The sequence below is a fragment of the Lolium rigidum genome, chromosome 1 (genome assembly GCF_022539505.1).
Source record: "Lolium rigidum isolate FL_2022 chromosome 1, APGP_CSIRO_Lrig_0.1, whole genome shotgun sequence".
NCBI lineage: Eukaryota > Viridiplantae > Streptophyta > Magnoliopsida > Poales > Poaceae > Lolium > Lolium rigidum.
This window is the reverse complement of record NC_061508.1, coordinates 298625767-298645630: the sequence shown is the minus strand read 5'-3', so window position 1 is coordinate 298645630 and position 19864 is coordinate 298625767. Positions and strand designations below refer to the sequence as shown.

General features: G+C 41.6%; 1 protein-coding gene, 1 long non-coding RNA gene and 1 pseudogene across 2 annotated transcripts; 1 reads left to right on the top strand and 2 right to left on the bottom strand.

Annotated features, from left to right (window-relative positions):
• Positions 1-393: 393 nt before the first annotated feature.
• On the top strand, positions 394-2812 carry LOC124696686 (expansin-A16). The gene is made up of 3 exons (XM_047229376.1): positions 394-556; positions 1470-1791; positions 2260-2812. The coding sequence occupies exons 1-3, from the start codon at positions 394-396 to the stop codon at positions 2567-2569; spliced, it is 795 nt and encodes a 264-aa protein (XP_047085332.1). The 3' UTR covers positions 2570-2812.
• On the bottom strand, positions 2811-3363 carry LOC124696698. Its single transcript, XR_007000723.1, has 2 exons — positions 3252-3363; positions 2811-3107 (listed from the first exon to the last, which is right to left on the bottom strand). It is a non-coding gene; the product is annotated as an uncharacterized LOC124696698 (long non-coding RNA).
• Positions 3364-3465: 102 nt separating this feature from the next.
• LOC124660591 lies at positions 3466-18041 on the bottom strand (annotated as a pseudogene).
• Between the last annotated feature and the right edge of the window lie 1823 nt (positions 18042-19864).

Here is a 19864-nt window from a genome sequence, read left to right as displayed (position 1 = left end):
ATGTTTGAGGGTGCGCGGCATGGAGGAATGTCACGTTGCCTAGTTCCGATCCAGGTCCTCCGCGCGCGCGGTCTGCTCGCCATGGCAGCAAATCCCGATAAGCGAGCGCAGAAAGGGCGTGGCGAAAGCAGGCCCCCGTTCTGCTCCCATGCCCCACTGCCCCTCCTCATCTTTGACTCCCTCGCCACCACAGTCCAACACCAACGCAAACAAACACTGCGCTGCCCTGCCCGTTCCAGGAGTCCAAGAAACTCGCCAAGAACAAAGCACCACCGCACCCCCTCTTCTTTCCTCTTCCTCCAGCTCCTCGGACCTCCAGCCCGCCGCAATCACTCATACACTTCCATCCAATAGTGGCACCGGCCAGTGATCACCACGCCGGGCGCGGGCGCCATGATGAGCTCTCTGCTGCTCCTGCTCCTCTTGCTGCCGCCGCTGGTCTCCGGCGTCAGGTTCGGCGGCGGCGCGAGGCTGGGGGGCAATGGCGACTACGAGGACTGGAGGCTGGGCACCGCCACCTACATCAAGGAGTCCCAGGGCCACCCGCTCAACGATGGTATGCGCCCTGTATTTCTTATTTCGCTTTCTTGTTCGCAGCATCAGGAATGAACATATCAGTGTGTTGTGTCCACTCTCTGTTTTGTCCCCCTTTCTTTCTGCATTATTTTCTGGATGGAGATTGGAGGTGGTGAATGTTGTATGTTGGGGAACACGAATGGTGTGGGATTAGGCAGATCCGGCGTATTGGGCAGGAAAATGCTAGTGTTGAGCTGCAATAGAAAGCAGGGGACAAGATTCCCTCCTGAAACTTGTTCCCTTTTCCTACTTGTTTAGATGGATTTTTTACTCTTAGAACCGAACATTCCGTGGATGTTCTGTAGATGGTGATGATACAAGTATTTCCATTGCGATTTGTGAAAAAAAAAAGGTGGAAAAGGGTTTCTTTGATAATTATAGAACAGTGTTCATGCTAATGCTAATGCTGTACTTTACCATCAACCTTTTTTTTATTTATGATACCCAAAGGAACCTTTTCTGGTGTGTTACTAGTGCAATCCTGATCAGCCGAAAGAAAACTAATAATGGAGTGGAGCATTAGTGCATTATTTTTTTTACTATATATTGGTTTTCCCTTTGCGTAAGAAGTGGGAATAGGGCACACATTGAATGCTTTGACAATCCTGATCTGAGAGGTCGGGCGAGCTAGTACAACATGAGCTTTTCTCGCTGTCGCTGCCTGTACTCAAGTCATGCAGTGTACCTTCCGAGTAATTGCTCCACACTGAAATCAACTCTGTTTTTTTTCCTTCTGAAGATTCATCAAAACTATGCTCTGAATTTTGAAGATCACATGGAATGTCATTTACATCATGTGCTCAATGTCAATTCTTTCTCTGTTCTATGTTACGGAGTACCTAGAAACAAAAAGGGGGTTTTATCTGATGCAACGGTTGTCTGAAACTCTGAAGGTGGCGGCGCTTGTGGGTATGCGGACCTTGACATATTCAGATATGGGAGGTACACGGCTGGCCTGAGCGGCGCGCTGTTCGATAAGGGCAGCGCCTGTGGTGGCTGCTACGAGCTCCGATGCGTGAACAACATCCTCTGGTGCCTCAGGGGCAGCCCGACCGTCGTCGTGACGGCGACCGATTTCTGCCCGCCCAACTTCGGCCTTGCTGATGACTTTGGTGGCTGGTGCAACTTCCCCAAGGAGCACCTCGAGATGACTGAGGCTGCGTTCCTCCGGGTCGCCAAGGCCAAGGCTGACATTGTACAGGTGCAGTTTCGAAGGTAATGAGGGTTGGAATTTTCACATGTTCCTGAATTCCTCACTATCATTCTTGCGTTGATTTATATGTGCAAAAGTATGGCACTATCATTCTTGAGTTGTGCAACTGGTGTAGTATTATAACCTGCTTTTGCAGAAGTTCGGCATGATGTTTTATGATTAGAAATGGATCATATACTGTGGAACACGTTTCAAGCCACTTTGCATTGTGGACTACTGGGTAGAAAGTATCAGGGCTGAGAGGGTGTAGAGAAAAGAGCAGCTTTAACCAGTGATGCCTTTTCCTTTTCCAAATCTGACTTGTGTATGCTAATCATGAGTACTTCCACAGTTTCAGACAAATGCTATGAGTATGTCTCAACTGTGGCAAGAGTAGTAAACACCACGTATATCTTTACAAGGCAGTTAGATGACCACCGTAAATCAAGCAGTATCTCCTTTGTGACTAACCATTGACGATGATTGTGCAGGGTAAGCTGTGATAGAGCAGGCGGAATACGGTTTACCATCACTGGTGGCGCCAACTTCCTCCAGGTACTGATCACAAATGTGGCAGCAGATGGCGAGGTCGCCGCCGTGAAAGTGAAAGGGTCAAAGACCGGGTGGATACCTATGGGGAGAAACTGGGGGCAGAACTGGCAGTGTGATGCCGACTTTCGAGGCCAGCCCCTGTCATTCGAGGTCACTGGAGGGAAGGGGAGGACGATCACAATGTACAATGTTGCACCTTCCGATTGGATGTTTGCACAAACATTTGCAGGCAAACAGTTCGTACAATAGGTTAAAGGTAGGAAAGCTTGCTATTAGTATTATATAGGGGGTTAATTTGAATGTGGGGTTTCAATTTTGTGACCCAATGATGTTTACCCAAGAATGTTATTAATGTTGTTTTACTCCCCTCGCCTTGTATAGTTGCAGAATTTTACTTCCAGGTTCTCAAGTTTACTGGACCACTAGCTGACCAGTGGTTCTGTTCATGTAGTCTGACTTGCCGAATGTTTACCGTGCACAAGTATGAAACTGAAACGAAACATGATCTTTAAGCCCACACAGGATAGAACACAGACAGTGCAGCGAAGAACTTTCCTCCAGCTAGTGAAGAGTGAAGAGCAAAGGGTGCATCACAGTTGTTGGTTTTGGTTCTGAGGAATCGATCCTACTTGGACCAGCCTGGCGGACTTGTTGTATACACATTTCACTACTTCAAAAGCTATATACAAAAAAGGGATCCATCATATTTCCTTGATGCTTTTTGTTTGCTTGAACTGAAGGCTCCGGATTCAGGTTCTGCAGCACCTCAGGAACAGTTCCAACAAGTCTAGAGAAAAGAAAAATAATCAGAACTTGAGGTAGATAATTATATATTAGACTGAACAAAAACAAGAGAAAAAAGGACAGAAAGTGAAATAACTAATGAATAAGGCTTCGAGTTACAAAAGGAAAAAAATGAAATACCTATTACCATGTATATTTAGATTCACGTCACTGCTTAGAATTCCTCTTAGCCCCTCTCCGTAGTCTCTTAAAATTAGGGGGAGGAGTAACAGACTCGGTTTGTGAGCAATTATCCTCGAAATCATCGTCTGATAAACACAATGTTAGTTCATGTAAGAAAGTCAAGAAAAAAATGGTGGGATTTCCATGACTCCTGTTACTTCACAACGCTTTGGCTTTGTCTACACATCTTGCGTACCTTCGATGTTATTATTTCCACCAGAAGCTTTTTTCCGCTTGTTGACGTTCGTTTCGATTAACTCAACATTCTGGGCAGAAAACAGAAGTCATCTCTACACCTTCATAAAACACGACATACATATAATCTTTGGATTTATGTTACCTTCACATCTTCTTCATCTTGACTGAATCTTTGAATCTCCTCATTACCAGACATCATCTTTTTTGTATCAACCTTAGCTTTCAATGTCTGCTGGGCAATACTATTATGACCATCATTACCTGATCTTTTCTCACCGATGGTTATAATGCCACGGCCCATTTGTTGCTCTGGAATCGTACATGTCCCATTGAAGGGTGGCATCAAGCAAAACCTGAAATTTCAGAGCTAAACTTCAGACCTGTCAAAAGAATGGAAGGAAACAAGCTATCGAACATATAAATTTACGTAACCAAAATACTGAAGTTACTGTTGAACCCCTACAATTTCTGATGATGCAAGAATATTCATATTTAATGCAGAACAACAATCGTCTAGTGAGCAGCTGAGAAACTACTAATGTGGGCAAGTCTAAAGCACTCAAGCACAGTTAACACAAAAGCTCATGCCACAGTCCTTGTTGACAAGTACAGCATTTTTCAGGTTTTTGAACTCTGCCTTTATGTTATGTTGCTTGAAGTGGTCGAAAATGCAAAAACAAAACAGCACGAGAATTGAAAAATCAAATTCGAGTAGAAATTGGAATGGTAACTAGTATGGTACTGGCTTTCTGGATGAGGCCCAGGGAAAACCATATGAGAAGAAGATTAAACCGTAGTCAAGGTGCTCGGAGAGTACAATCAATGGGTTGCAAACTCAAGACCTCAAATTTTGCCCCGATTATGGTGATAGGCATTCAAAAACATCTTTTAAAATGATAACCTCAGTACACACACTATCAACAAAGTCGATCCTGTATGATAAAATTGAGCATGATTGCCTAATACGAACCATTCAACTGGTAGTGACTCTGAGTTGAATCCAGCAGTCAACACTCTCCATTTACGACAGCCACAACACTGAACCCATTCATGATCAGGTTTGCAGTTCTCATCTCCTTTTTCCTGTATGAAAAAGGTAAGCTGGAGTCAATAATGCTTATAAGAATCATTTAACATAATTTTCATAAAGATAAAACGAAAACTTATTCTTGCATCCTATAACCATTGGCTTCTGATCCTGATCGCTAAACAAAAACAAAGGATTGAAGAACAACTCTGATTCCTAACCCCACTAAGACATCCCTTACATCATGATTGATTATATACATACAAAATTATGCAATTTCTACAGTAAAATAAACATGTTTATATTATGCAGGGATCAGAGCCGGCCCTGAGATTTTGGGGGCCTGGCAAAAGGTTAGAATATGTGCCCCTCAAAAATGTAATATACCCATATGCAAATTCACTAACAATGGTATCAAAATAAAGAAAATTAAATACTTACAAAATCATGTCACCAACGTGGCCATTGGACGCTCCTCACGGCATGGCCACGTGGGCTGGATCGCATAGGAAATCAAACCAACTTGTATTTACTTTTTTTTAGAGGAGACAACTTTTATGTATAGTACATCAAGCCCTCAGGCAGAGACAAACACACAGATAAAGAAGCGGAAATTCAATTCGGCTCCCGGGTGCATATGCTCCTTCCATCCGAAAAACATATTTTTAAATTTTAATTGTCAAAAAAATTCATATGTACATCTCGATAATCTATGTGCGTTCATACAGTTTTGCAAAAAAAAAAATATTTATGATTGACGTAAAAAAAAAGACAAAACATGTCTCACAAAAGGCATTATTTTTACCACCAAATTTTGTCTTTTTTCAACAGCCCAAACGACAAGTCGATTTTTTATGGAAAGACTTTTAGCGTATGTATCATGTGAAGATGTAAATGTAAAATTTTCGTTTGGATTTTTTTGACATTTCAAAATATAAGAAAGATGCATTTCAAAATAAAGGGAGCATATGCACCTCATAGCCAAAACATCTCTCCCAGAAAAAAGAATAAAACAAACCTCTACCAGGCAAACTCAGAGAGACAACATTGGGTAACAAGGGAACACAGCGCACACCAAAGTATGGTATGACCAACTGATAGCGTGAAGAGCATGTTTTGTGATATAAATATATAATCAGCCAGCCAATAACTACAAAATCGCTTCAGATAATACATCAGTTAATCGCTTCAGATTTGCTTATTTAAAGTTAGGTGACTTGAGATGTTGATATGAATCAAGCAAAATTGAATCCAACAATTGATCGCTAATTAAATTTTCCAAATACAAAACTATAATTCCTGCCTTTTTTGGTGTGGACGCTAATTCCTGCCTTTTTTAGTGTGGACGCTAATTCCTGCCTTTTTGAAGACTGGGCTGCTAACTCCTGCTGAAGACTGAGCTGTTAATCGCGTGACCCACTACCACTTAAACCATGTGTATGCGATGCCAAAGAAAGAAAGGCCCAAGGGCCAGCTGCAAAAAAATACGCCTCGGGGCTTTCTTCTTCACAAGAGACAGAGAAAAGCTTCCATGGCGCCGCCAGGGATTGGGATATGAGTGCTCAGCTAGACAGCTACTCGCACTAAGCGCATCTAGGCAGGGGCCCCTGTCTTCGGGGGAGCGGGGCGGCCATCCTGCCTGTCCCTCCTTAGGGCTCGTTCGGTTACACCCTACCGCGGGGGGGGGGGGGATTGATATGGTTTGATAGGGAATCACGTTCAATTACCAGTGAACACCTCCCAATCCGTCTCAATCCCATCCAAACTGAACAGGCCCTTAGGGCAGGCCCTGGCAGGCATAAGGCGCATATATACCACTCATATGATGGTATCTAATTGGTACTTCACCCTATAGAAAGCCAAGCATATTTCCGTTCATTGTAGGTAACCTTTGTTTTGTTTTATCAAACAAATGTAAAATAAAACAGACAGTCTTTCTGCTTTAAGAAAAAAACAGAGTCTTTCTTTCAATAAATGCACGATCAGAAGTTGTAAAATTGCAGTGCTTTCATCTACTTGTATCTTGCCCAGTCCGATTGCAAAGAGATTTTATAAATCAGTTCATGACCAGATATGTATTATGAGCAAGATATTTTGAAATAATAAACTAAATCTGCAGCATTACCAATTCTATACTTTCAAAGTTTGTATCCCAGTATTCATCCATTTTCTTATCAAGCCACGCCTCCAAGGTGGCATACTTTTCACAATCTTGAAACCCTTGTTTGTTGTTGAGAACCCATGAATTTCCATCTTCGTCATCCTGCAAAACATATGAAGTTTATTCAAACAGACAGGAAATTGAAGAACATCCATAGCAAAGTCAAGATATTATGAGTCATACAATGAGTTCTGTAATATCTGCAACTCCTATGACACCACGTCCTGTGTCAGCATTATGCTTTTGACCCCCAACTCGTTTGTAAGACTGAGAAGAGAACGAAAATCAGAAGTCAGAAAAAACAAGCACATCCGAAGAGGTAGGAATATCCACAGTAAGAGTATGAAAGCACTACAGATGCATGTCAAAGAGTTGCAAATGGCTTGTGGCAACAAAAGAAAAAAGATTGTTTGTATACAACTAAATCAAGTTAAAAAAAAATAGATTTAACACAGTTTACGGTGCTACACACAGATGGCCAAAAATCCAGCGTTCCAATTGACCTCTAGCAAGAAACTGGAAGAGAAAATATTTCTGTACTCTAAACCCCTAACCAATTAAGTGTTGCAGTTTTAGAATATACCAAATATTGACCTTGACAATAAATTTCAAATGAGGGCATGAGCAGGACCAACTAATTCTTCTCACTGTGTGTCTGTGCATGTGAAACGATTAAATATAAAACTATAGCTAATCCCACCTCTATCAGGCGTCCGTGCCAATACAAGAAAACTCCACAATTCGTTCTGTCAAATTCCACAGTGCTCCTTCCCAGAGTCAGCTGAATAGTCTTTCCCATAATTACATCAGATATAACAGAAGTCTTGTTAAGGGTCTTATCCAAAGGACGTGCTTTGACCTACGAATAGAAAACCATATGGTTTAAATAAGAATATACCGTTTCGCAACAACGTAAACATATATTATTTACCTGAGACCCCTGGACAGTTATTTTCATGCGAGGATTCCTGAACATAACTTTTAGATAGGCTTGAAGTGAGTAGTCCAATGGCACCTATAGAACATAATTAATCATCAGCAAATCCAGGCCTTGTTTTAAATATTCGCATAAAGCAAAGCGAATGACCACAGACAAAACCAGAAACACAAACTAAGAAGGCTAAGTTCCAAATCACAAAGCCATGCATGGCATCCAGAGTACTGAACACGTGAAGGCTATATCATGGCCCATCAAGCTCTAGTATATCAACTTTAAGGGTATAAACTCTCATACATAAATTCTTAATCTTTCCAGTTGCTATAATGAAAGTAAAAAAGTTCCCTCTTCACTCGAAAGGAAAAGTAAAATATGTAATGGTGATGTGAAGTTATAAGGTTTACCTTGGTACTTGTTTGCCCTGGGCGCGATCTGACTCTTTTTGAACGGATTAGTATGTCTCCACGACCACGGTCAATGGGATTTTCGTCAGTCTTCCCTGAGTTCCAGTCCAAGGTGTAATCTTGACCCCACTTATCTAAATTCCATATGTAAACTTGTGTTCCAGTACCATCTTCACCAAACAAACCTAGTTTTTGTCCAATGACATATTCATTAAAGGGAGAGAATTCCTTGATAGCATTCAGGTTATATTCAGCAGTAGCTTTAGACTGGACCGTCAAATCAACTTCCATGTATTGCCCTTCTTTGCGATATGTTACCACAGGGATCTCAAGATTCTGTAGCAAATTAAACTATTATAGATTTACAAGCCAATGGACGAAGAATGAAGAAACTAAATAGAACGATGCTTACATCTTTATTTTCATTAAAAGACTGAGATAGAAAGGACACTGATCTGGAAGTCGAAGTTTGGGTAAGCACAACTGCATCTCTCCCAAGTTTCATAGCACCAGTCTACAAAATAGAACCGAGAAAAAGTTAAGTAGACAGTAACAACTTACAACATTTTCACATAATATGCATGCACAAATTAGGTTGAACAAAACCGCATACATGCTTATAGCACGCAGATGAGAAATTAAATGAGCTCTTTAGAGCATAAGCAAAGGCACGAGAGATGTAGTTTAACTTCTAAAATCAAGGGGAAAAAATTGTAGAGAGCAGATGCCATGATTTATGTACGACAATTCCTATCAGCGCAAACATGAAACTTTGAAGTGACCAAACCATTAATTATTTGTCTCATTGCTTTCCATTAAAAATCTTCAATTATACTAGCTTGCAGAACAGAAAGGGTTGAAATTAAGGTTTGAAATTATACTACAAATCGATTGACAAGTTGCGGCATACAAAAAAAAACCTAGAACTGGGCTCTGATACCATGTTATGGATGCAACTTGTCTCCATTGAATAGCACAGGGTACAAGTGGTTCTAGCACTGATAGTATAATATGCACAAGAAAGTATACACATCTAAGTAGTGTATTATTAAATGAGGGTAACTACGAAGCTAGGCTACATTATGGCATTGCGGCATATTTCAAGGACACATTTCATATAAATCAGACAAATTGTACCCATGCAACATAGGAGGCAGCTTAGAATGTGAAGAGATCAAAACGTTTAAAAATCATTCATACATAGATCATAGCAATTATGAGGAACTGGTGACGATATAAAGAAGGGGAATCAAGGATTATTAGAAAGGCATGAAGCCTTTCTGGAGAGCTATCAGATGATATATGTTTACCTTGAATCCGATTCCAAACCTCCCAATCTGATCCTTGGAATGTTCATTAGGTCGTTTGTGACCAAATGAGATCATTCTCATCATTTCAGCATAAGTCATTCCACAGCCATCATCAATTACAGATAAGACAGGAACTTTTCCTTCTGCTTTCTTTGAAAACATAGTTTGGATGGAAATATCCAACCTTAAGAAGGATAAAGGAGAATAAATAAGCAAGAGGCTAATGCAATAAAACAACATGAATAGCTCCAAATAGTCTTCCATATTATATGTTAAACACTAGCATCATTGAAGAATGTTTTAGACACTGTACTGCGACAAGTCATACTATGTGAAACCTACAAAAACAGAAGCAGAATACTTGGCACATATCCACTTGGAAGAGAAGCAAAATGAGATGGTAAAAAAAAAGGCTTAGCTGGCACAGCAGCAGGTTATCAATATACAATTTCGTATTTATTATTTTTTGGAAACATTGATGAATTGAAAATCTCCTCCTCGGAGCTAACATCGAAATGTTTTATTACTAAAGTTGGTAAACAATCTATTGATGACTAATGAAAGTTGTGCAATGCAGAGTAACACATCACGGGCAAAGCCAACCTGGCCTTAAAATGATTTTAAAAATGAACCAACATTCTCACTTTCTGATTATTCTACGTAAAGTCATGAAGGTACCTTGATGCACCAGCATCTCTTGAGTTATCAACGAGCTCTGCAATTGCTCCAAAGATCCAGCCAGCATGTGTTTGACTGAGAGTCCGCAGGTACGATGGGTCTGTGCTGACGAAATTTTTTGTAAGAGTAGATGCTCTCTTTTTCATTACTGGATCTAATATTCTAGGACTATCTTCGACAGACTCGCATGGTGAGGATTCTGGATCATGGTGTTTACGTGAAGTATTCATCTCCTTTGGATATGGTACACTATCACAAATCTCCTCACTCTTATTGGATCTCTCTGGTAGCACAACAAGTAAGCGAAGAACAGTCAATAAGCAAAAACATTGTAAATCAACAAAATTTAATAAAAGATATTGCATAAGATGATGCACAACTTTACTTTTATATGGATAGAACATCCCTCAACATCATGAAGCAATTATTCAAATAAAGAATGTAAAAAGAAAGCAATCTTGGCAAATACGACTCTTAGGAAAGAACATTGATGTCAGCTCAAAATAATACAGCAGTCTGACTAAAATATAGCTCATGAAGGACTAATGAAGTGCCCCAGCAAAGCAGTAGTGTCTAAGAAGCAACTTAGCTAATATCTCATCAAATATACCTGCCATCGTTTTGCGGACTCCACGATCTTTTTGTTCAGTATTGTACAAGATCACCGCATGTGAGTAGTTAGGGTGTTCATGAGATTGAGGAGCAAGAATGTGGAAGGTCATGGAATCGTCTCTGACAATACCGGCCTGCAAAAAACACAATAAAAGAAAAGGGCTCCTCGCATTATAGACAACAAAATAGAGCTACTGCATTGTGATAGAACAAATACAATGTACTGCTTAAACTGCAGCAAAAAAAAAACTTGCCCAAAATTGATTTTTTGAAATGAAAACTAAAACTTGCTAGAGCATTGCATCCTTCTCCTTCATGCCTTTATTTATTTCTCTCTTTCAATTGTCCGACTCATGTCTGACATCTCTAGCTACTAGCTAGCCACACCCACCAACAGAAGCGTAATCTCTCGGAGCGGTAACTTGGCAGTTTCCCTATCCTCAACCTCTTTCTTTTAAAGCGTTATTTAAAGATAGGAAAATAGCTTTTATTGTATGACCCATAGCAATGAGTCAATAACAGAGTATGCACAAGGTGAAATTTGTACTTACCCTCTGATTGTGCCAAAGGAAATGCATAAACTTTCGCCATTCCTTATTCTGACGGTCATCTTCCGGATCAGGAACCAGTGAAAATTTTCGGAAATTACGAAGCTCGTATAACTTAGCTGACTCAAAATGGCTAACAGACCAAGCCGAGGGCCTGTAAAAGCAAATCATAAAATTACTTTGGTTTTGCTAAGTATAAGTCGCCTGAGATTTTATGATTTGTAAGTTGATACCCTGAGCCGTCCAAAGTTTCCGGGTTAACATTCAAACAGCGGTTTGAGGAATCAAGATTAGACCAGATGGCTAGCACCAACAACTTAACCATGAGAAAACTCAGTTGACTTGGGTACAGATGTACCCAATTACTTCAGAATTTGGAGTTTATAAAACAACCTTCAGCCAAATATGTACAGATGTGAAAACTGAAAGGCACATAGATTCTCCCGTAACATATTTTCTAAAAAATCGCCTTCCGTTGTATACGTCCATTTCCTTGGGATGTGTGGTTTCAATCATGTTTGTCCATTGAGGGAATCAGGAATGTCTCGAATACACATCAAAATGTGTGTCTTCGTATATTAAGAGGAAATCAGGAATATAGTTATTGCAATTTCAAAAAATGCGCTAGGCATTAATTCCTAGTTTTGGCTCTGCCTAGCGCCTATCTTACCTATGCGCACACCTAGGCACACTTAAGCGCTCACATAGTACGATTAAACACTACGTGTTTTGCTTTCGCATAGCGCCTAGGAGCACCTTTTTTAACCATGAGCTATTGTAATATGGTACACCTATTTTAGTGCAATAAACAGAGGTTGGATAGTCGTAGAATACTGGCATTTAGATTTAGCAAATGGTATGTGACTATGTGTGCTCCATATTCAAATAATTAAATATGACGCCTTCTTGGTTTGTGCACATGGTAGGCTTAAGTAGATATTGTGCGATAGAGAAGTAACTTCACTCAGAGCTTGTTTGGATACCCTTTGATCCTACACAGCAAAATGGGTCTGATCATAGTTTATCCAAACAAGCTTTCAAGTTGATGAATCTAGTTCAAAGCCTGAAAACCCACACATCGGCAGGGTAAACTAAATTCATTGATCAGCGACCATATGCTACAGAAAGCATGAAGAATAAGTATTGACAAATAGTCTTGGTGCAAGCTACTCCCTCCATTCACTATTATAAGATGATTTAGATATTTAAATGTGGACTACAGACCAAAATGAGTGAACATACACACTGAAATGCGTCTAGATACATGCATTTTCGAAAAAACCTAAAACATTTTATAATAGTGAACGGAGGGGGTAACTTTTTCAAAAATGCATGTATCTAGATGTGTTCCAGTGTGTAGGCTCACTCATTCTGGTCCGTATCTAGTCCACACTGAAATATCTAAAATATCTTATGATAGTGAAAAGAAGGGAGTAGTATACAAAGTACTCACAAGAATCACCATTCAAAAAGCTTGATCAACTTACAATTCTATCAGAGTGTCGCAGACTTTAGTGCGGCATATGTTCTTGAAATCCTTTTGAAGCAATACTCTAAAACCTGCAGGAAGAAAATACATACTTCACGTCAAACTTTGCAGTACAGCATCGTACACCAAATTCCAATGAACAAGTGAAAAAGAAGTGACAGCATTCATGATAACGGATACATGTTAAGCTCAAACTAAGAAAACCCCTATCATAGGCTGACATTATTTAATGCAAAATTTTATCAATAACACCTACACTTTTATAGATTTGCACATTCTCACCCATCTAATTTTCAAAGTCCAACAAGCCTACTTGAGATATCTCAAGTATTTCATATACATCTGAAGTCCTGAATCCATACAAGCTAATATCTGGTAGATTTTCTTTTTGTTACTTTTGAATGCTACCTTCAGAGAATTGCAAATTGGGAATAAGTTTGGAGCTTGTCATATGTTAACCTGGGTTGCTACACATATTACAGAACCAGAAGAGCCAATACGCCTTCGTTATCAAGATTAAAAAGTACAGGTGGCCTTGTTGCGATTCACAAAAAGCTTTGTGTATTTCATACACAATGCAAGGTACTTGGGCACACATCCCAATCTTTAAGTTGACCACGAATTAGGCCAACAACATATATAGGTTATGTTGGTATCACTGCGAAATGTTTTTCAATACAAATCAAATGGTGTGAATCTTGTGCAATATAACCCAGATCCGCCTTACATGTTGCAAATGAGGGAGTATAAATCTACAACGCTCATGCAGTCATACCTTCGTTTCTGTGTGGCGGCTCATTCAAATCAATAGCTTCCTCCTGTTTATGAAATATAGTAACACACATCAGAAGTGAACTATTTTTTCCTTGTGGCCATAATATATTGGTGCACATGCAACTTGTATACCGTTCTTGAAGTTAAACACAAAACGAGTAAAACACAAAAATATAGGTAGCCAAGACATGTGGAAAGCGTGTACCATATACTCGGCAAAATTCTAAGGAAATAACAGGTCATTAAATGTACCAACAAGGATGTATGAATGCGATCCTCTTTCCACAAATGGCGCCACGGAAAATCCTGAACTAAGCACTTGGATAAGCCAGGAATATTAAGATCCTAAGCATCATTAAATAGCCCAGAAGCAGTACAATTACTCTATCAAGATAAGGCGCCAGCACGGAAATTAGATGATCATCCTTCTGTTACCATAGGAACAAACAATCCCTTGTTACCGTTGGAAAAAACAACCCCAAGTAATGATACAATTATTCCTCGTGTAATTGCAAGGAGCAGAGGCAATTGTTTAAATAGTCCTGGCTTATCAACTAAGAGCAGCATACGAAGCAGCATAGTATCATACACGCCCTCATGCCAAATACATCCAAACCACGCGATACCCCCAAATGCAGTCCCAATGCCTTAAAATGGTCTTGAAACCTATCAAATGAATGCCCTTCTCATGGAACTAGAGATAACGCTCCGGTTCAACAGAACAGCAGGGTCACAGACAAAATACTCGATTTCACTACCAAATATAGGTTGTTTACTTGGATTGATTCCACCCCAGGCGCAGGTGAATACAAGGAATCGAAGATACTGGAGACTAATTTTCCAATAGATAGTATTTTGCCACGGATGAAAAGAGACGTACTCCTCAGGGACGAGACGGAAACTAATGCACTGGAAATGCAATTATTTTGTTTTTTCATGAAACCTAAAAAGGGACGAATCAGGCCGCTAGCACGCATCAACCGCAGCGCAAGCAACCCGTAATTTCCTAGAGCAAGCAAGCATCACACGGAAAAAGCACCAAGCCCCAAAACCCCCAAACCCCAACCAACCAACCCAAGCGGTACCAAACAGCGAGCAGATTCCCACCAAAGCGGAGCGCACCAGAACGCCACCGAAATTCTCGGCGAGGAACCGAGCAGAGCACGCGCACGCGCGCCGACGGAATCCGCGGCGCGAGGTACGCCCCCGCGCGCGGGGAGCGGGAAGGGGAAGGGGGGAAGCGAAAGGGGAACTAGGGTTTAGAGGCGCGGCATTACCATCGGGCGCGCGCGGGCGGCGCTGGTTGCGGCGGAGGCGGCGGCGGCGGCGGCTGTGGGTGCAGGAGCGAGAGAGGCGGAGAGACAGGTGGAGGTTGGGCGGATTTGGTGGTGGTAATACGGCGGGCGGGCGGAGCATGAGCTAAGCACGGAAGGCGGAACGGTCTCGCTTCGCTAACCGATGAATTTGATTGATGGCGCTGGCTGCTGCGTGGTAATTAATGGAGGAAAAAGTAAAAGACGACGGACGGATGTGCCCCTCGTGTCAGTGTGTGGGTTTCGGCGCTTTTGCCTCTGCGGACGGATCACGCATTCAGGACATCTCCAGCTGGCGCCACCCAAACGGTACACCGTGATCAAAAATGCGTCAGGTTTGCGTCTCCGCGGACGGTCCGCGGTCGCCGAGTGTCCGCCGAAAAAGACGTAGGACCCGCTAGTCAGTGGTAGGGAGGCGATATTATTCCCGCCAGTTGTCATTCCACGCGCGAAAAAACAATTAGACCGACGTGAGCAGTCCAGAAGCGATGGACGTCCTCGCCGCCGCAGCCACCACCATGGATGCCGAGGAAACCGTTGCACCCGCCACCGCCCCACACTCCCCCGTAGCCACGACCATAGCCACAATGGAGGCTGCAGCTCCGGCGGAAGCAAAGCGGGCCGCCACCGGCGGCCGGGAGGTAAAGCCGAAGGCGGCAAAGAAGGTGCTCTCCAAGGAGGAGAAATGCGTCGAGGCCGCGAAGTGTCGCAGCGGCGCAAGAACCTGAAGGAGAAGACTGCTGCGGCCGCCAACCAGCAGGCGTGGCAGATGTAGATGAAAGTCGGTGTAGCGCAAGTAGCCCTCCATCCGAGCATAGTGGAGGGCAGGAGGATGGACGCCGAGGCCAAGACCCGTGCAGAAGACACACGAGCCGACTTGAGCTGCGTCGACGACGACGCCAGGAACTGGATCATGAAGAGGCGCGCCGAAATTCGCGCGCGAGACGCCTGATCGTCGGCGTCATGCGCCCAGCACCTTGGCCACCTTTTGGACTTTTTATTGCCGTTCAGGCCTTGTTGTGCCCCTTTTGGACTCCACTTTGCCGAATCACTGGTCATTACGAAGGAGAAGAGGAGAATCCAGATGGATGTCGCTCTGGCACAGTCGGCACAGCTCGGTTTGTTCGGAATGAGCAACCCACTCGGTGGAACGGCATTCAAGCCGCCAAAGGAGACAAAGGACATTGTCCTGGACCCCGAGTACCCGGAGCGCACCGTTCGCATCGGTGCCGGATTGTGCGAAAAATAGGAAAGTGTGCTCGTCAACTTCCTCCGTGAGAATCGGAACATCTTCGTCTGGTCTACTGATGACCTGATGGGTGTTCCGAGGGAGTTGGATGAGCACTCTTTAAACATCTGAAAAGACGCGAAGCCGGTGAAGCAGCCCTTGCGCCGCTTTGCTGAAGACAGAAGGAAGATCATCGGTGTGGAAGTCACCAAACTGTTGCTGGTACGGGCACACGGTACGGTTTGGTCTGCACGTACCGATGGTCGCTAAAGTTACAGATGGTTTCGACGAAATCTTCAACTTTTCTTTTTTGTGGTCGTGGATGCGGTACGGGCGCGTGGTACGGTTTGGTCTGCACGTACCGATGGTCGCCAAAATTACAGTAACCTGCGAACATCAAAAATTTCTGTGCAATCTTCATGTGCCCTTATGCATCAACATTATCTCGAAAATGACTAAGGAAAAACAGCAGCATGTATCAAGAATGCGCAACTGTTAGCATATAAAATTAAAAAGGTATTGTTGTTTATTTTCTTCCCCTCTTTTCCAAAGGATCTCATCAGCACTCTTTATTAAAAAAACTAAACAAACAAATAGAACTAAACATTAAACTAAATAAGAACTAGATAGGAAACTTATTGAACATGGGTTGCCTCCCATGAAGTGTCTCTAGTTAAGGTCAATTAGCTTGACCAAGATGGTGATCACTTAAGAGTTGGAAGTAGAAGACTCACTCCAAAATAATTAGCTTTCAAAGTAATGACCTCATCATCATCATTTTTGGCCTTCTTATTTCTAGGGAAGTGTGCTACAAAAGGATCTTTGGATGATAGTCCAATTCTCATACTCCCTTCATGCAAATTGATGAGATCTTTAATAGTTCTAAGAAATGGCCTTCCTAACATTATAGGAGCTATAGGATATTCAGTCATACATGTCCACAATAATAAGATCAATAAGAGTGGGACATCCTTTAATCTCTACTACAATATTATCTTTTATGCCTACAACTTGTCTATATGTTGAATCAGCTAAGTGTAGTCTTAGCTCAGTTGTTCTAAATGGCCACATTCCTAACTTATCAAATAAGGTCTTTGGAATTGTGGAGACGCTTGCACCAAGATCACAAAGTGCATCCACCTCGTTTGTTCCAAAATGGATTTTAATAGTGGGCTCAAATATATCATCAAGCTTAGCCGGAAGTTTTTCAAATAGCTTCTTATATTGTTGTTCTAAATCACGAACTTTGCATGCTACTTCATGAATAAATTAATGGTACCTTTCACCATTACCTTCATCAACTCATGGGTGTCTTACCGTGACCATCTTTATGAGGTCTTCTACGGAGCACTCAGGTGTTGGAGCATAGCTATAGTCCAGTTCTTCAAGTGCTTCTACACTTCTTTCAATCCTCATTATCTTGAGGTATTCAACGGGTTTTGGTTCCGGTTTACCTGCAAAACTTGCAAGTATAATAGTTTGGCTTTCAGCTATCTTCCCCAGTTGTGTCTCAACGATCTTCGTCCTTTCCTGAACTTGAACATCATTCTTAAGAGAAATGGTTTGGTTAGATAAATTCCCTAACATAGTGCTATGATTTTCAGTGAGCTCTGTAAGGGTACTATTTTCTTCGGCTTGAGCATGCATAAAATTATTGAAAGCACTTTCAATCGAGGTATTACCATTGCTAGCTCCATTACCGTTGGTGAAGTTATTATTTGGAACTCCTGCATTATTATTATATTGCCTAGGAAAATTAGAGTCATAGTTTTGACTCTTCCATGCAGGGTTATAAGGATTTCTTGCTATGAAGTCTATGTCCTCAACTTTAGTATTGGTGATGGCATTAACTTGAGTAGTTTCCTTACCCTTGAGAATATGTATAAGCTCATCTACCTTTGAAATAAGTTCTTCATTGTTACCTTCGGTGATTTCATTCACCTTTATTGAGGAGGATCTTTCTACATGCCATTGGACATGGTTGCTTTGCATATCATCTAGAAGGCTCATTGCCAATTCAACTGGCTTGCTCATGAATGTTCCTCCTGCTGTAGTATCAAGCATAGACTTTGACATTGGGTTAAGGGTATTATAAAATAAATGTAGGATTAACCAATTCTCCATTCAATGAATTGGACAGTTCACGGTGGCTTCTTTCATCCTTTCCTATGCATAGTGGCTCGCGGTCTTCTTGTCTAAAACCTGTAATGTTAGAACGCAGTTGCTTAGTCTTTGATGGTGGGAAAAACTTAGTCATAAATATATTAGTGCATTCATACCATGAAGTTATAGTGCCCTTAGGAAAAACTAGCAACCAGTCCTTTGCTTTTCCTCTTAATGAAAAAGGAAACAAGCATAATTTAATAGCATTTGGATCAACATCTTTAATGTGCATCATATCACATATTTCAGTGAATGTGTTTAAGTGCATACCTGAATCCTCAGCGGTTGAGCCTCCAAATTGGTTCTGCTGAACCAAACTTAAAAGGTTAGGCTTAATTTCATAGTTCTCCGCTTCAACAACGGGCTGAGTTATGGATGCACGAATGAAATCATCATTGGGGATAGCATAATTATAGTATGGTAAGCTTTTTCCCTAGAAGACCTAGGTTTAATCGAACCTTGTGAAGCACTGCTAGATGGTGTGAAGGAAATGTCTACAAGACTTGCTAGTGTACTTTATTTTCACTTTACCAAACCTATCTAGTTTACTTTTAAGGGGGTTGTGTTCAATGATGGAAATAGGCCAGGGTTAAGGTTTCACCTACAGCTATGCATACGTATATAAATGAAGCTCATATGTGTAACAAATAAAATAGAGATAAGAGATTTGTGAGTAGCACATCCGTAAATACCATTGCCCCTAAAGTCAGAGGTGGCAAGAGCCTAATGGTCTAACCATTGTCCTCACAGCCGCAAGTAACAACAGTTTTAAAGTAAATACAGACCAAAGCCTTAAGTTAGATGATTGTGATATGATCCGAATGAATCACTAAACATGTACCGTTACTTTCCTCTTTCTGTCACTGAGTTTTCGCGATAGCACGCCGTTCTCCACTCATCCCACATCTTCCCTTGATCGACTCGAATGATATGAGTACCTGCAGATCATCAAGACGAGGCAAAGAGACAAGGATACAAGATCGCAAAACTCCTATTCAATCCTTACACATATTATGAGGTTAGATGCACATGAACGCTACGAGGATTCACCCCAACCCGCAGCCTGTGAGGACTACTCACACATAATATCAAGATCAAATACAAAGATAGAAATTATTATGCAAAATACTTAGATTGAAATCACAATTTTCTTACAATGGTCGCCAGTTCTCAAGGATATATCTATTACAATGGTGATGGCTATGGATATGGAGGAGATGGGACATGGAATGGATGAACTACGGTGATGGATCTCCTTCGGTGTGGTGCAGATGGATCTGGTGGATGGCGACTCTGTTTGGCGACGAATGGCTCTCTTTTCAGCGTCGGTCCCTTCATGACTTTTATAGTGTTTGACCTCGGGAACGCAGCCGCAAGTGATACGAGCAGACGGTACGGGCGGGTCTTGCCCGTACCGATGCCCGTTAAAGCCACAGGAACCGCCTATCCAAGCGTAGTCAACGTTGCCATGCTCCTGAGGTGATTTTCTTCAGTAATTGCAGGTCCATTCGCCATTATGACGTGATTTCCTGCACATCATCCAGAAATAAAAAGAGATTGCACATATTTGCATTGATTAACCATTAGTTGCAAGTTGAGAAGTAAATTTAGTCAATTTCTTGACTTAGCTAAGGGTTTAAACACGAGAAAATATGGCGTATTTCACAACCATCAAAGAACAAGGGCAATACAAAAACATGGGAAAAATCTCCATATACTAAGCAAGATTGAGTAAG

Bases quoted from the DNA above. Each gene is read 5' to 3' on its own strand.
- LOC124696686 (XM_047229376.1), top strand. From the start codon at position 394: ATGATGAGCTCTCTGCTGCTCCTGCTCCTCTTGCTGCCGCCGCTGGTC. The intron at 557-1,469 runs GTATGCGCCCTG...GAAACTCTGAAG, and splicing joins GGGCCACCCGCTCAACGATG to GTGGCGGCGCTTGTGGGTAT. The intron at 1,792-2,259 runs GTAATGAGGGTT...ATGATTGTGCAG, and splicing joins GTACAGGTGCAGTTTCGAAG to GGTAAGCTGTGATAGAGCAG.